This window comes from Aspergillus japonicus, assembly GCF_003184785.1.
Source record: "Aspergillus japonicus CBS 114.51 unplaced genomic scaffold BO86scaffold_74, whole genome shotgun sequence".
NCBI lineage: Eukaryota > Fungi > Ascomycota > Eurotiomycetes > Eurotiales > Aspergillaceae > Aspergillus > Aspergillus japonicus.
The window spans coordinates 103,064-117,593 of NW_020291711.1; the positions used below are offsets into that span (position 1 = coordinate 103,064).

The 14,530-nt window shown below is 54.8% G+C and overlaps 5 protein-coding genes across 5 annotated transcripts; 2 read left to right on the forward strand and 3 right to left on the reverse strand.

Annotated features, from left to right (window-relative positions):
• Window positions 1-967: 967 nt before the first annotated feature.
• On the forward strand, window positions 968-2,328 carry BO86DRAFT_370822 (40S ribosomal protein uS15; the record flags this gene model as incomplete). Its single annotated transcript, XM_025670296.1, has 4 exons — window positions 968-1,169; window positions 1,238-1,270; window positions 1,816-1,862; window positions 1,925-2,328. 4 exons carry the CDS (start codon window positions 968-970, stop codon window positions 2,096-2,098), a joined length of 456 nt encoding a protein of 151 aa, XP_025523308.1. The 3' UTR covers window positions 2,099-2,328.
• On the reverse strand, window positions 2,287-5,323 carry BO86DRAFT_392677 (fanconi-associated nuclease 1). The gene is made up of 3 exons (XM_025672856.1): window positions 4,713-5,323; window positions 3,176-4,658; window positions 2,287-3,081 (listed from the first exon to the last, which is right to left on the reverse strand). Exons 1-3 carry the CDS (start codon window positions 5,252-5,254, stop codon window positions 2,455-2,457), a joined length of 2,652 nt encoding a protein of 883 aa, XP_025523309.1. The 5' UTR covers window positions 5,255-5,323; the 3' UTR covers window positions 2,287-2,454.
• Window positions 5,324-5,840: 517 nt separating this feature from the next.
• Window positions 5,841-6,679, forward strand: BO86DRAFT_222447 (DPY30/SDC1 family protein). Its single transcript, XM_025666929.1, has 2 exons — window positions 5,841-6,311; window positions 6,404-6,679. The coding sequence occupies exons 1-2, from the start codon at window positions 6,079-6,081 to the stop codon at window positions 6,522-6,524; spliced, it is 354 nt and encodes a 117-aa protein (XP_025523310.1). The 5' UTR covers window positions 5,841-6,078; the 3' UTR covers window positions 6,525-6,679.
• Window positions 6,680-8,405: 1,726 nt separating this feature from the next.
• Window positions 8,406-10,290, reverse strand: BO86DRAFT_222451 (RNA recognition motif domain-containing protein). The gene is made up of 4 exons (XM_025666930.1): window positions 9,937-10,290; window positions 9,730-9,829; window positions 9,269-9,621; window positions 8,406-9,207 (listed from the first exon to the last, which is right to left on the reverse strand). Exons 1-4 carry the CDS (start codon window positions 9,974-9,976, stop codon window positions 8,699-8,701), a joined length of 1,002 nt encoding a protein of 333 aa, XP_025523311.1. The 5' UTR covers window positions 9,977-10,290; the 3' UTR covers window positions 8,406-8,698.
• Window positions 10,291-10,510: 220 nt separating this feature from the next.
• BO86DRAFT_392680 (putative PHD finger domain protein) lies at window positions 10,511-14,516 on the reverse strand (the record flags this gene model as incomplete). Its single annotated transcript, XM_025672857.1, has 2 exons — window positions 11,903-14,516; window positions 10,511-11,845 (listed from the first exon to the last, which is right to left on the reverse strand). Coding segments are annotated over exons 1-2 (3,563 nt in total), but the record flags the coding sequence as incomplete, so codon positions are not given.
• Between the last annotated feature and the right edge of the window lie 14 nt (window positions 14,517-14,530).

The following is a 14,530-nucleotide window of genomic DNA, read 5'->3' on the forward strand; positions in this document are numbered from 1 at the left end:
GCCACGAAGGCTCCGGTACATCTACGGTGGGATCGAGGCCGGTTACACAGTACCGGAGAAGAATTCTCGAGCATATACGACCTCGGACGGAGTACTACGAAAGTACAAGAATGAGAGCAACCGGGCCATAGAAGAGTCCAGGACTCTGAAGAGGGAGAAGATTTCAAACAATTCATGAATCCTAATTGCAGCTATGCCTAACCACTTCGATATCACAAAAACCGAGTCGGAGAAGAGAAACCTATCTGAAATGAGAATTAGCACGTTGTGTCCAAGTCCCAGATCGGCGGAGAAACAGCAAATAGAGTTGTGGTAGAGATCAGAAGTCCAGTTAGATCATCGAGAATAGACCCAGAGACCGGGTAAGGTCCCCAGATCTACCTCTGACATAAGAGGTACCAGAAAATAAATAAAGTAAGGTGTGTTTCATCATTGTGAAGACAGAAGAGCGAAGATTTGCGTGGTGGCACAGGGGTGAGTCTAAGGGCAGTACTAACCTGGTGAGCAAAGACCGAGGGAGAGTCGCATGGCTGAAAATGACAGCAAACGAAGTCTGTCCCTCGGATGATTCAGATCGAAGAAACTAAGGAATAAAGCAACATAAGCTTATCCAAATCTTCAGCCCAGAGGGCGTTGTCGTTAGCAAAATAGAAGTGAAGGTATGACCCAACAGTAGCAAAGAGAAACAAAAGAAAACCTTCCGAGCCAAGAATAAAAAGGACGGCCGGCGTCCGTCCCGCCAAATAAGCGAACTTTTTTTTCTTTTCTGCCAGCATCACATGACCATACCCACAAACCCACGAATTGAAGATCATGTGACCCACGATCGCGAAGAATTCTGACCCCCCCCCCCCGGCGGATATTCATATTTGATTCTTCGACAACACCACCCAGCTCTTTTTTGCGTCCCGACCAGAACAACACCACCCTTCGACAACCAAACCCCCCTCCCCTCCAAAAAATCAAAATGGGTCGTCTTCACTCCAAGGGAAAGGGCATTGCGTCCTCCGCTCTCCCCTACAGCCGTGCTCCCCCGGCCTGGTTCAAGGCTTCCTCCGAGCAGGTTGTTGAGCAGATCTGCAAGCTCGCCAAGAAGGGTGCCACCCCTTCCCAGATCGGTGTTGTTCTCCGTGACAGCCACGGTGTTGCCCAGGTTAAGCACGTTACTGGTATGTTGTTTTATTTCGTTGAAGTTGGTTTTGATGAGCAGGGTTGCTAACGACGACGGGGTGAACAGGTAACAAGATCCTCCGTATCTTGAAGTCCAACGGTACGACATCACCATCAATCTTTTGAAAATCGAACCCCCCCAGTTGCACCAGTACCTTGAGATTTGTTGGAGGTTGAAAGTGAATTGATGGAGGGGTGATGGAGCGAGGGAACCATGCGCTGGGATTGAAACATCCATTATGTTCGGCAGCGTGGACGAATGGTCTGGACTGGTTTGGTCGCTTCTCATCCTCTACTCCCGCTACCTATAAACGGTAGTCGGAGGAAAGGACGAAAAGACAAAAGACGCAGGTTGAAACTACACCGCACCGTCTTGGGAGGGAATATTCCCCCCCGGAACCAGCACCATCACCGCATCCTCAACCCCACACTCCACTTCCATCAACAACTTCAAGTTTCAACACACCTCGAAATCTCAAAACACTGGAGGGAAGGGAAACCCCGACCCAGAACGACAGAAAAAGCCATGGTCCAATTCACTTTGCGCACTATGGCGTTTTTGTTTCTGGGTCACTTCCCAAAACCCCGTATTGCCTCTGCTTGGTCAAAACCTAGGCTGACAGAGTGATTTTCCCCCCCAAACAGGCCTTGCCCCCGAGCTTCCCGAGGACCTGTACCACCTCATCAAGAAGGTATGTTTTCGGGTTCTTCTCCCGCCGTAAAGCGAGAACTGTGATGCTAACGATGCACGTAGGCCGTCGCCGTCCGCAAGCACCTTGAGCGTAACCGCAAGGACAAGGACAGCAAGTTCCGCCTGATTCTCATCGAGTCCCGTATCCACCGTCTGTCCCGCTACTACAAGACCGTCGGTGTCCTCCCCCCCACCTGGCGCTACGAGTCCGCCACCGCCTCCACCCTCGTTGCTTAAGCGACTTGTCTTCTGTCGTTGGGTTCCTGGGTTGCGGGTTCTGGTGTGGTTGTGACTTTTGTCGTGGTTGGTTCAATCTCTTTCTCCTTGTGATCTGAAAGGGTCAGTTAGGCGAAATGGGATCTATGCTCTGGCTATGACCAAGTCATCGAATATCAAAATTCTTCACGACCACTTTTGGTGCTTGGTAGATGTGTAAATTGTTCTCTTGAGACGTAGTGTATCTGTCCAAATGTGCAAGACTACTGTACATGGTATATCCAACATCTATCCATACATATATGCATCACGCAGCTATCGATATACCAACAACCAAGCTTACTCCACCCAACGCCCTTATAAACCCTTGGATAGAATCAAGACCCCGCAACCCTCACCTCCCTCGCAACAGCATTACACAACTCGACCCGCACCCCAGCCCCAGACAGCACATGAATCCACAACCGCTGCGTATCGCTCAACCGATCATTCTCCGACTTGACCTCCACGAACATCACCTCCCCAAACTGCCCTTTCCGCTGCGCCACACCCCCAACCCCAACCCCGCTACTCCCCTCCTCTTCTTCTTCACCACCACCACCAGCAGCAACAGCGACATCGTCAGCATCGTCGAAAACCCTCCAAACCAACAAATCCGGCACCCCGCCCCCGCGCACCGAATACTCCTGCGCGAGCACCTGACAGATGGCCGCGAGGGCGTCGCCCGGAAAACAGCGGACGAGGGCGACGAGGTCGTCGAGGGCGAAGGACCAGTCCAGGCCGACGGCGCAGGTCTGCGTGGGGGACTCGCGGGCGTGGACGGCGCGCAGGAGGCGCTCGGCGGCGCCGGCGGTGGTCAGCTCGGCGAGGCGGTGGTTGATCTCGCTGGCGCGGGTCGGGTAGAAGGCGTCGGTGTGGAGGTCGAGCGGGGAGGTCTGGTAGGGGGTCTGGAAGACGTTGGGGACGTAGGTCGTGAACAGGATGTCGTAGAAGAGGTAGCTGAACTGCTCCCCATTCACCAACTCGAAAAGTTAGTGGGTGTTTTGCGGGGAGAAGGGGGGCTAGGGGGCCAAGGGGGGGGCAAGGGAACAAACATACCAAGGTTCTTATGATCCCTCCTTCCGAGTGGTAGCCTTTCCACCCTTGGGCCCGGTACCAGTTCAGACACATGGTCTCGACGCGGCATTCGCCGCCTTCGCGCTCGTCGACCCAGACGGTGGGACGGCCGCGCCGGGTGCTGTTGCTGTTGCCGTTGCCGTTGGCAGCGGCGGACGGCGGATCCGTGGTGTCAGACACTGACTCCGGCTCGACGATCTGGATGCCTGCGATGGTGCGCTCGGCGGGCTTCGCCAGCCGCACGTGCCCGAAATCATGCTGCTCGCGCTTCACGACCTTCAGGGCGCGCTCGAGCTTCAGGATGCGTTTCTGGAGGTCGTAGTGGAAGATCAGGTGGCAGTGGGGGTCCTCGAGCCCCGCCTCGCACGTCCGCAGCGCGATCCGCCGCCAGTGTTTCCGCTGGCCGTCCTCGCTGCGCCCCTCGGCGGGGGTCAGGGCCCACATGTAGTGTTCCTCCAGCAGGGCCTTGCGCTGGTACCAGGCCCCGCGGCGGGCGGCGTGGAACAAGCGCTGGTCGAGCAGCTCGGTCAGGAGGCGATGCTCCTCCCGGTGTTCTTTGAAGCGTCCGAGCGGGTGCAGACCCTTGTGGATGATCCGCGTGTAGACCCATGCGGGCGAGAACCGGCGGAGGTACGCCCCCTCGCCGTACTCGTAGATGGTCTCCTCCTTGCGCTGCTCCTCCGCCAGCAGGGCGCGCCACCGCGGGTAGACCTTGTACGCGAGGTCTTTGATTCGGGTCAGGTGTTCGACCGTGGGGGTGCCGCTGAACTCGAGCAGGTTGTCGATCTGGAACTGCGTGCGCAGGGCGATCTCGAACTCGAGCAGGAACGCGCGGGTCGGGAAGATGGAGCTGGACCGGCACACGATGTAGTCCGGGAATTTCTTGCGGGAGATCTTGGCGAGGATGATGGTTGTGAGGGACTTTTCGGTCCATTCGGTGGAGCGGTAGAAGACCAGGTGGACGCGCTCGAACAGGGCGAGTGGGCCTGCTGAGAGCCTGATACAGTCGCCCGTGTGATCGAAGATCTTCTGCATGAAGTGGTCGTCTCGGTTGAGACCGTTGGATACTGTCGTGCTAGGTGTACTGTTCCAGCCCAGACCGGTCTGTTTCTGACTGGATCGGTGCAGAGCGGCAATGAGTTCATTCTTGCTCTTGCCCTGCACCTTAGCTTCCTTGGCGAGCATCTTCAGCTCATCAAGGAGTAGCAAGGACGAGGCTTCCTCGAGGGTTGTTATCTGATCCATGTGCTCGGCGAATCTGAACTCGCCCGTCAGGCGTAGCGAAGGCGCTGGGTCGATATCCGCGGGGGTTTCACCCGTGGGTAACGCGCAGGAGGAGGTAGGAAGGCTGCGAGGATGTCGCAGCGAGGCTACCACCCGGGGCATGTCTGCGATATCCGAGTAGTAGCCCAGCCGGTTGATGCGATGCCAGGCGGACGTCTTCCGAAGGAAGAGGCGTACGTATCTAGGAGATCACATTAGGTACCACTAAGACCCTCGCCGAAAGAGTGGGACTCACAAGTACTGAGCCTCGTAGTCCAGCTCCCGCCACTGCTTGAAGACTTCCATCTCCACCTCATCGAACAGATGCGCCTCCTCATCCAGCACAGTCTCCAGCGCCAGGTTGAACGCATCTACGTAGATGGAGCTTCGCCCCTTGCGCCACTTGCCATCCTGCAGTCTCTGGTGAAGGTCGGGCTCATCCTGGCTTGCCAGTCGCGCAGCCTCGTATTCCTCAATTGCCTGGCTATCATCCTGCACGGCCGGCAGGGACGATTCCAACTCCGTTTGGCTATTCGACACCGGAAAGTCGTTCTCATGTTCAATTCCAGACTCGGCTATGATAGGATAAGAGTCAACCCGGTCGAGAGTTGGTACCCCGGCGTCTTTCGACAGGGGGGCATCAGACGACGACGACGACTCCGACGACGACTCAGGAGTGTTGTCCGAATCCCCTCCCGCAAATTTTATAGTCGGGGTAGCGAGCTTATCGTCAGCGGAAGTAGTTTTTCTGCGCTTCGCATTCGGGCGCTGGGTATCCCAGTAGTCCAGCAGGGACATACTGCCGGAGAGATACAAGCATCGATCTCGCTTGCCCTTATTGCATGGCCGCCTAGGCCGTGTCTCCCGTGAATCAATGAATGTGGGCTGTTTCATTTGCGAGGGAAGGAAAAAGCGTGACGCGAGCCGACACGAAATCACCTGACCTATATGTCCCGAAACGGACAGGCATCGATTTGCACTGTTTGCAAGCGAGCGCGGCCGCCAGTCGGCGTCGGCGCAAGTGGGATCTTCGGCTGAGATTCATCAACTTTGTTGTACAGTAACTCCCATCCAGCAAGCATTTCATCTGCTTTCCCTTATCCTGCATACATAACTTTTAATAGAAAGAACACAAAAGAGCAATAGACACAGATCCCCACCCCTTGCAGAACATATACCTCACGATGACCGACTCCAACCCAGTAAGGAACTCCTCTCCGAGACGGAACTCTGGAATGATGGCCATCCCAAACCCCACACGGCGGAGCCCATGATGGAAGAGAGACAATTGCAAGCTCAGTAGCTCCGCTTTTCTCTCGATTCCCCTCCAGCAATTTTTCTTTCGCTGTCAATCGCAACTCTATTGTACATTCCTGTTTACAAACAATTGATTGTCCTCTTTCTTTTACTTCAACAACAAACTGGGAACCATAATCCCCTGACCTCACCAGTTCCCCGCAAACGGTTCCGCCGCGACCGACCCTGCAGCTTCAGCTTCAGCTTCAACTCCAGCAGCAGAGGGAGAAACAGCGGTAGCTACTACGCCCCAACCACAGGACCAGCAACAGCCTCAACCTCAAACCCCCACTCCCTTCCCAGCAACGACAGCAACAGCAGCAACAATGGCCGCCGACTCAACCTCCGCCAACACCCCGACCGCAGACTCCGCCGCCGCGACACCCACCAACACCACCACCACCACCACCACCGCCGCAGCAACAGCAGCAGCAGCAGCAGCAACAAGCGCTGCCAACGGCTCCCAAATCCGACCGGGCGGAGCTCCCGCCCGCGTATACATGAACGAGAAGATCGTGCCGTATCTGCTCGAAGGGATGAAGAGTGTCGCGAAGGAACAGTACGTCTCTCCCTTGTCTTCTCTCTCACCAACAAAAAAAAAAGAGGGGCGGAGAAAAAAAAAAGGCTAACGACCCTCCCTAAAACAAACAGACCACCCAATCCCCTCCGCGTGCTCGGCGAATTCCTGATTCAGAAGAGTAACGAAATCGAGCAAGGGGGTGCAGCAGCAGCAGCACCAACAGCAGCACCAACAGCACAAACGCCGGAGTAAGAAGAGCTCAACTCCCAGCAAATACGGAGACAATAACTAGGTGATATGAATAATGCGCACATGTGATTGTTTTGAATTATACAGACGGGGGACCCCCCCCAAAAAAAAAGTGTGTTTGGCGTGGAATGCGAATTATGATGATACGAGTATGACCTAGACGCGAAATTGGGAGCGAATGTCCCATTGAGACAAATCTAGAAGGCTTGGCTGTTCTATTCATTCTGTACTCGTCAACTCTGGGGAGATGTCCCTTGGCGGGTAGCTTGAGGCTTGACCTCTGTGAAGGTACAGCGCTTGTTGCTCAAGAGAATGAGGAAACACGAGCATCGGGGAGGGTCGGCTTCAATGTGCTGGGGCAGGTGCATTGTCAAGTTTGTGAGGTGTTGGCCTGCAATTCGAGCTGCGCCAGGGTCGACAGGGTTGCCAGGGTGCCGTGCTCTGCTCCGAAGCCTGGCGCAGCATAGAGCACTGCAATAGCAACAAAGACTCAGGGGGGTCGACCTGCGAATGGCCGCGGACGATTCCCAGGCTTGAAGTTCCCTGCTGCGGATGTACAGTACATATACTTTTGGAGATCTAGCGTCCAAGATCGACAGTCATCTTGAGCAATCCAGGAATGGGCCACGGACTACGGACTACTACTACGTGTCTCACCATGGGCAGGTCGCACAAGGGATCGGTAACTTGGACCACCAGGCCTCCTATGTACCTACCGTAGAACCAGCATCACTGCAGTGCACGTAGAATGTAAAGAGCTTGCTTCATCACCAAGACAACCATTATTTCCACTAAAATCATAAACTACCTATGACTAGATGTACAGTACAGTACCGAAAGCCGTGCCATTTGACCTGCGGTTAGCAAACCGGGATTGGACCCGCAGCAATCATGATGCTCCCTGAGTCACCATTGTGATGCAAGGAGTTCAGCCTGTCGGTCATCGGTCGGCCGGTCGGTCAACTCTCAACCAGGTAAGGTAGGCCGGGGTCCAGGTCAGATTTCCCCTTTAGATCAATTCTGGTGCTATAACAATCAACAATAACAATACTCCGGATCAAAACAAAAAACCTACCGTTCCAAATCCTCCCAGACGCTGCGTCGCAAGAGGTAGCCTTCTGAATTTGGGTCGTATTTACGGGAATCCCCTCTCAGGCCAAGCATTAAAGGTATCTGCACAGAAGATGCTCTGCGGTGTTTGCTGTCTTCCATGGCCATACTACAACGCACAGCAGTACACCCACGCAGACATGGCGGTCGCAGCAAAACCGCCGTCGCAAGACTGTTTCCGCATTTCTTGCGCTGCGGATTTGGCTCGGTCGCGGTCCAGAGGAAACCTTTCCCAGGGCGCGACGAACAGCCTGGAGCAGATCATTTAATGGTAGAAGCTTTTTCTTTTCTTTTCTGGCCGCATACAATCGAAGAAGTCGTTACGTGTAAAGAGAGTTGTATAAGACGCAATAGACGCAAAATAGGCGAACAGCTGACTGAAGACTGAAGACTGACTGAAGACTGACTGACTGACTAGTAGCGAGATAACGACCAAGTTTCCGGAAGGGCTGAGGAGTGAAATGTAGCAGTGCTGATCCATCTGACAATCCGAGGAATTACAACGTTAATGTGTGTAAAGATCTTGTTCTGTTCTCTTTTTCTCCCTTGCCGCCATGCTTTTTTTCACCGGTAGTTGCGCGAGCGAATTAACAAAAGAAAACATCAGTAGGTGTGACCGAGGAGCGACGAAACCACAGAGAATTCTTTTCTTGCTGTCCACGAGAATGATTTTCTGGTCTTTCTCTCAACTTTTTTCTTCACACGCGTAGACTGACGGTCGAATAGGCCGAGAGTTCGATGGCGCTCCGAATTCGCCCGAGGCTGACATGTGAATGTGATGATGATTCCCTTGGCTTGGCTTGCTTTCCTGGCATAAGACAACACAGAGACGTCCCTATCGTGGCCCTTCGAGCCCATTTCCATTCATCCAGGGGTATTAAAAGAAAAAAGCGGGGGACCATTCCAAAGAACAGTGGGAAGTGACAAGGGTGGTGAATTGAAACAAGGGGTGTGATAAGGTGTAAAGAGGCAAAGAGTGAAAGGAAACGAGGAAGAAGACCTAGATAGGCCTGGGAGGGAGAACGTGGCATGACCTCGATTCAACCACCCATGTCTGATCAGTCCACCTACCTGGTGCTGTAACGGTCATCGCCGCCACGGGGTTCGTAGGAGCGACCACCGCTGCCGCTGCCACCACCACCACCGCTGCCACCACCACCGGCATAGGGCTCACGAGCAGGGGGAGCGGATCCATAGCTGGGAGGGTTGGCATCGCGATCGTAGTAACCACGGCGATCCTCACCACCACCGCCGCCGCCACCACCGCCACGACGCTCCTCACCACCGCGGCGCTCATCGCGGCTGTAACGGTCCTCGCGACCGCCGCCAGAAGCATAACGGTCGATGCCACCACCGCCACCGCCACCACCACCGCGGTAACCATAGTCATCACGGTACTCACGGCGACCGTAGTCGCGGTAATCACGACCACCGCCGTACTCGCGGCGGTCACTGTAGGAATCATAGCGGCCATAGCGGTAATCGTCGCCGCCACGACGCCAGCTGCCACCGTAGCCACCACCACGGCGGTCATCATAGCGGTCACCACGACCACGGGGACCTCCACGGAAGTCTTCTGTAGTCAGTATTAGATGATTGTTTCGTTCACACGTGGGGTAAGGAAATTCGAAGCATACCACGCTTGGGGGGACCGAAGTATTTGCCAGGAGTGGGGGTTCTGGGACGGCTACGACGAGCCTTCTCGATGCTCAGGGTACGTCCCTCAATGACCTCACCCTGGAGACCCTCCTTGGCGGCATCAGCCTGCTCGGCGGTGACCATCTTGACGAAGCCGAAGCCACGAGACTCCTTGGTGTGAGGGTCGACCATGATCGAGCAGTTCTCGACGTCACCATACTTCTCGAAGAGACGCGAAATGTCCGACTCGGTCAGACGGGGGTGGATGCCGGTGACGAAGAGGTTAGATCCAGTGTTGAGGGCGCCCTCTTCATCGTCATCCAAAGGAGGCTTGCGGGTATCAACAGGGGGGCTAAACATGTGATGGTCTCAAGGTCAGCTGGTTGCCCATGGGGGGATATCGCCACCCGTGGGTGACGATGATGCTGCTTCCTGGAAGCTCTTTTCTGGGGTAACGTACCGGTCATCGACGCGTCCGTTGGGAGAACGGCTGCGGGTGCGGTCGCCGCGCGGCTCATCGCGAGGAGATGCGCTGCGGTCGCGGGTGAAGCGAGGTTCGTCTATTCAGTTGCGAAGAGAAAAACCAGCATCGCGGATTAGCCGTGTTATTGCGTAGTTACCCGGACAATCAGCAGCCCGGGCTGTGAAGGCGATAGCTTTGACATACCGTCGTAGCGACCGTTCTCGTGATCGTACTCTGTAGCCATGATGATGGTTTTCGTGAAGAAACAGAAAGAAGAATCGACAGAGGTTGAATGGGTCGAGGAGAGCGCGCGCGACGCTGAGAATTAGAAATGGGCAGCTGAAAAATTCAACGACCGATTACGATTGCGTTCACACACGGGCAGAGAAGAAACTCAAAAAAATGAGTTTGTTTCTGGGATCCGTGGAAAGAACTGGGAGTGAGGAAAGGGAAAAGGGAAGAAAGGGAGAAGGAAGGAGGATGGAAAGGAATTCCCGAAGTGATGATGATGAAAGAAGGGGGAGGAAACCGGGAAAGAGAGAAGAGAGAAGAGAGAGAGAGAGAAAGCTGAGAGAGAGAGAGAGAGACAGGTTCGTCTCCATCCAGTCTGGCCCGCCAGCGGCTCTGTGCCAAGCCAATCTTTCAATTCACCTCCTCTGCTCCGTGTGCTTTACACCTACTAATTTCAGCGCAAGCAAGCAAACAAACGAAATCCATTCACAATTTTCACAATCCACAGATAGGTCACCAAAGATTTCATTCAATTAGAATATCCATGCACTTAACGCCCATTCATTACGCGATGTTGGCGATCTACGGCCCAAAAATGCCATTCCCCCATGGCCATGAAGGCATGCCTTAACGCCCATCCCTTCCAGTTGGCTAAACAACTGTCGACAAAAAAAGAAAAAGAAAAAGCAAACACACGAAAACAAATAGAGGCGAACAAATGGCGATGTAAAGAGGAAGGAACAAAGAAACAGTCCACATCAGACAATTATCCCCATCTTGCCTTGCTCTTTCTTACTTAAACCCACGCCAGCGTCGTCGCGTCCGATGAGTCTTTACATGTTGCTGGGGAGGAGCACCCTTTCCATCCGAAGTCTCCAGCGATGAGCTGGCCACTTGTCCTTCTAGCTCATCCTCCTCTACCAGATCTTTCAGTTCATCCTCATCTAGTTCGCTTAATTCCTCACTCATTCCCCGCATAACGTCCCGTCCCGTCCAGCGCTCCTCATGGATGGTGGTCCCTACAGGATCAAAGGGTTGCATATACCATTGGATGCCTCCCTGCGACAAGGGATGTTGCTGGTCGCCTGTAAAGCTGTGGGGCGGGGTGTGAGACTGTCTCTGAGCGTCGGACGGTGGGCTTTCTCGTTTCGAGCTGTCTAGGTCGGTCTTCTCGACCGATCCATTCACAGCTGGCTCAACTCCTTCCATGGTAGGTTGTGAAGTTGTTGGTGCATCCTCAACGGTCTGGGTCTCTGTTTCCGGCACCGCAGTGGTAGACGTGGATCCTGAGTCGGCCACTGGCGGGGCAGATGGTTCAGTAGACTCTTCAGCAGGCGGCGGCACTTCTGCATTGGGCTCGACAGCTGCGTCGGCCTTTTCAGGTACCGCGGCGATGTCGGTCCCTTCATCGATCTCCATCTTAGCAGTAATATATTCAACCCTTGGCTCCACGATTTGACTCAGATCTTGAGGTTGATCTGCTTTGTCGGTTGCGCACTGCTCTGTAGAGTCGACCTCAGACCCTCGCCGGGACATGACGCTATTTTCTAGCATGAGATCAAGCTCCTTCAATTCTTGCTCGAAAGGCTTGCGGTTCAGTTCGCTCTCTTTCCTGATAGCATCTTCCAGTGCCGGTTGAATAGCTTTTATAATGCGCTTAGCCAATTTTCTCTTCTCACGTTGTTCGAGACTGAGTTCGGGGGCACGGCCGCTGATCTGCATCTGTAGCTCTGCAGTGTCCCCAGCTGGTTGCACACCAATCTCCGTGGTGAATTCCCGGGCAAGGTCGGCAGAGAAAGATGCCACCGACGAGTAGTAGCGTTCTTGGAGCTTTGCACGGATGGACGACAGTCCGTTCTTGAAGATACCTTTCCCGTCAAGCCTGCGAAGGACATTAGCAAAAGAGGAAATAGATAATATAGCCAGCACAGCTGCTTACCCTTGAGCCTTTTCGAAGATAGGCCAGAGCAAAGGGAAAATAGGGAAGTAGACGGTGTCTACGATACTGCGTAGAGTTTCCACGTCTTTCAGCTTTTCCTGCTCTCGCCTTCTGACTTCGTCGCACAGCGTCCTCAATTTATCCAGATCGTAGCTAAGCCTCTGGCCGAAATCGATGCGCCGCTGAAGTCGCTTGCTGCCGGTCACCCCCATCGCAACATAATCTCTCCTGGTCATCTCCATCGATGAGAAGGTCTCCAACTGCAGCTGCAGCCGTTTCAGAAGCGCAGCACCTCGTCTCGCTTCGCGTTTGAGGGTCCAGTACTTGCAGGCATCTTCAGCAAACTGCTTTCGCTGCCGTACTCCAAACCGTTGGAGCGAAGCGCCGACCGAGTTCAGGACGACCTGAGGAATCACCGGAGCTCCGGACGGTAGCTTCCAGATCGTTTTAGGTGCAGTCATTCGCTTACGCTTGTTGCCACCGACAGTAAGAGTAATACGTGGTGTATGTGTCCGGTGCGCGTCGTCCTCTCCATGCTCTCCAATATGGGAGTGGACTGGTTCCAACGAGAGCGCCGCTGCCTGGCTGTCTCCCCAGCGGCGACCCTGCATGGTATTCCGGTAGTACTCGATCGCATCCGCCGTGGCAGCATCGGTACCATGCTCCCTTCGCCATTCAGGCGGAACATGCTTATCACAGAAGGCCTTGAGGAGATGGGAGTCCATCACGGCCGGGGTTCCATGACCTGACTTCATTTTCAGATAGAGCTGGGCTCGTCGGGCGCACGTGACGTGGAACGCCACAAAACAGTTCTTGTTGCTACACTGGATAGATGCACCCATCCTCTGACGACAGATATAGCAATTGAGTTTCCAGCGGCTTCGCGGCACTTTTTCGACGTCAGTAATCGGCTCCATCAAAGATGGGTTACCGATCGAGACTTCTGGGATCCAGATAGCACACAGAAGATGGGACCATTTCGAGGAAGTAGTCTGTTTGAAGGCGCCCTCGGTGTTCGGACAGAAAATGCAGTTAACGGATCCCCGACCTATGAGTTGACACTTGCGGCAAAGCCATTGCCCTTCGGGAATAAAAGGAACGCCGTAGCATTCTTGGTGAACCGCTAGGTCGCATCCATCGCAGAACACAATCGCATTCGAGTTCTCGCAGTCGCCGTCATCACAAATGGCACATTTGCTGTCCTGCTCTTCGCCGGGGGCAGTTTCACCATTGACCGCGGCGGCAGAGCTCGAACGGGGGCGCTGCGTTTGCGGGGGTTTCGGGTTTGGTTTTGGAATACGCTTCTCCAGGGCATACCACTCTCTTTCGATCTTGGTCATGGTGATTTCAAAGACCGCCGGTTTTATTGGCTCCAGTTGATCTTCCCTCCTTTTCGCGTTGTAGTCTTCCAGCCACTTCTCATCCTGTTCGTCCATGTCATACTCCACCCGACCAACAGCCGCATTGACCTCCCCCTCTGAGGCAACAAGGTTGGTCAGATCTAGATCATCTTCCTGCGCACACTCTGACATACGAACCAACCGCCGGTCATGCCGCAAGAACAGGTCGCTCTCCTGATAGCCAACGCTAGCCATGGTACGGTCGACATAGTTTTGCTGACCGACACCAGGTTGGTCATAGAAGGTGAACGGATCCCGCAGTCGGAACGCGGGCTTCGGGAGGGTCAGCCTTTCGCGTGGATTGGGACCGGGAGGAGGAACAGGTTTCGGTTGCGGCGAGATACCCAGAGCATGGAGGATAGCTTCGGGGCGACGAGGAGGGCGGCCAGGGCGGCGCTTGATTGGCGTCGGCGAATTGCCACTGGCGTGCGCTCGAATGAGCTCTGCGATCGGATCCTTGTCGCTACTGTTATCCAGGCCGTTGGGCGATAGGATGTGAGCTATCGAAGCCGACGGTGGAGGCCTATCCACCTCTTCTGCACTGAAAATCGTGAACTTGGTGTCGATGTCCAGGTCCGGATGGAACTCCTCCCAGCCCCGTTCCTCGCGTGGTTTGTACCCATCTCCTTGTTGTAGCGCAAGGGCAGCCGCGGTCGATGAGCCGAAGCGGCCACGGTTCTGGCTCTTTTCTCGTGTCAGACGCGCAGAAGGCGGCGTGGATGGTACAGGAGGTGGCGGAGGAAGAGGAGGAGGCGGAGGCGGTAACTGTACGGGCTGAGGAGGCTCGGGTTCTGGAGCTGGAGCTGGAGCAGGAGCAGGGCGACTGCGGGAGCTCGAGGAATTGCGTCGAGCTGCTGGACCGGACTTTGGTTGTCTCGAAGCTGGCTCCTTCACTTCTAGTTCGATATACCGCCCTCCTCCACCGGGACCACCTGGAATATACTTCCGTTTCTTGAGGGGTGGGCCTTCCGAAGTGCTCGGATCTGAGCTCCGAGATGCCTTTAGGGTGACCTTGGTCTGGTTTCTGGACGATCTACCCGGCGAGGAACGATATTTTGACGACGAGAGCGGCGCCATATTCTTTGTTCGGTAGGAATTTGTGAGATCGGATGAAAGCGGCGTGTGGTTATTTGTTGATGGACCCTCGCCCGAGCTCGCCGCTCAGCCTCACCGTGTGTGGGTGTTTTGAGAGAGGAGGGGGGGGGGGGGGAGGGCAGAAGGGAATTGT

Coding starts and splice junctions, on each gene's coding strand:
- BO86DRAFT_392677 (XM_025672856.1), bottom strand. CDS start 5,254: ATGTCCCTGCTGGACTACTGGGATACCCAGCGCCCGAATGCGAAGCGC. Junction 4,659..4,712: donor GACTACGAGGCTCAGTACTT/GTGAGTCCCACT, acceptor GTGATCTCCTAG/ATACGTACGCCTCTTCCTTC. Junction 3,082..3,175: donor GAGGGATCATAAGAACCTTG/GTATGTTTGTTC, acceptor AATGGGGAGCAG/TTCAGCTACCTCTTCTACGA.
- BO86DRAFT_222447 (XM_025666929.1), top strand. CDS start 6,079: ATGGCCGCCGACTCAACCTCCGCCAACACCCCGACCGCAGACTCCGCC. Junction 6,312..6,403: donor AAGAGTGTCGCGAAGGAACA/GTACGTCTCTCC, acceptor TAAAACAAACAG/ACCACCCAATCCCCTCCGCG.
- BO86DRAFT_222451 (XM_025666930.1), bottom strand. CDS start 9,976: ATGGCTACAGAGTACGATCACGAGAACGGTCGCTACGACG. Junction 9,830..9,936: donor CGAGAACGGTCGCTACGACG/GTATGTCAAAGC, acceptor GCAACTGAATAG/ACGAACCTCGCTTCACCCGC. Junction 9,622..9,729: donor AACGGACGCGTCGATGACCG/GTACGTTACCCC, acceptor TCACATGTTTAG/CCCCCCTGTTGATACCCGCA.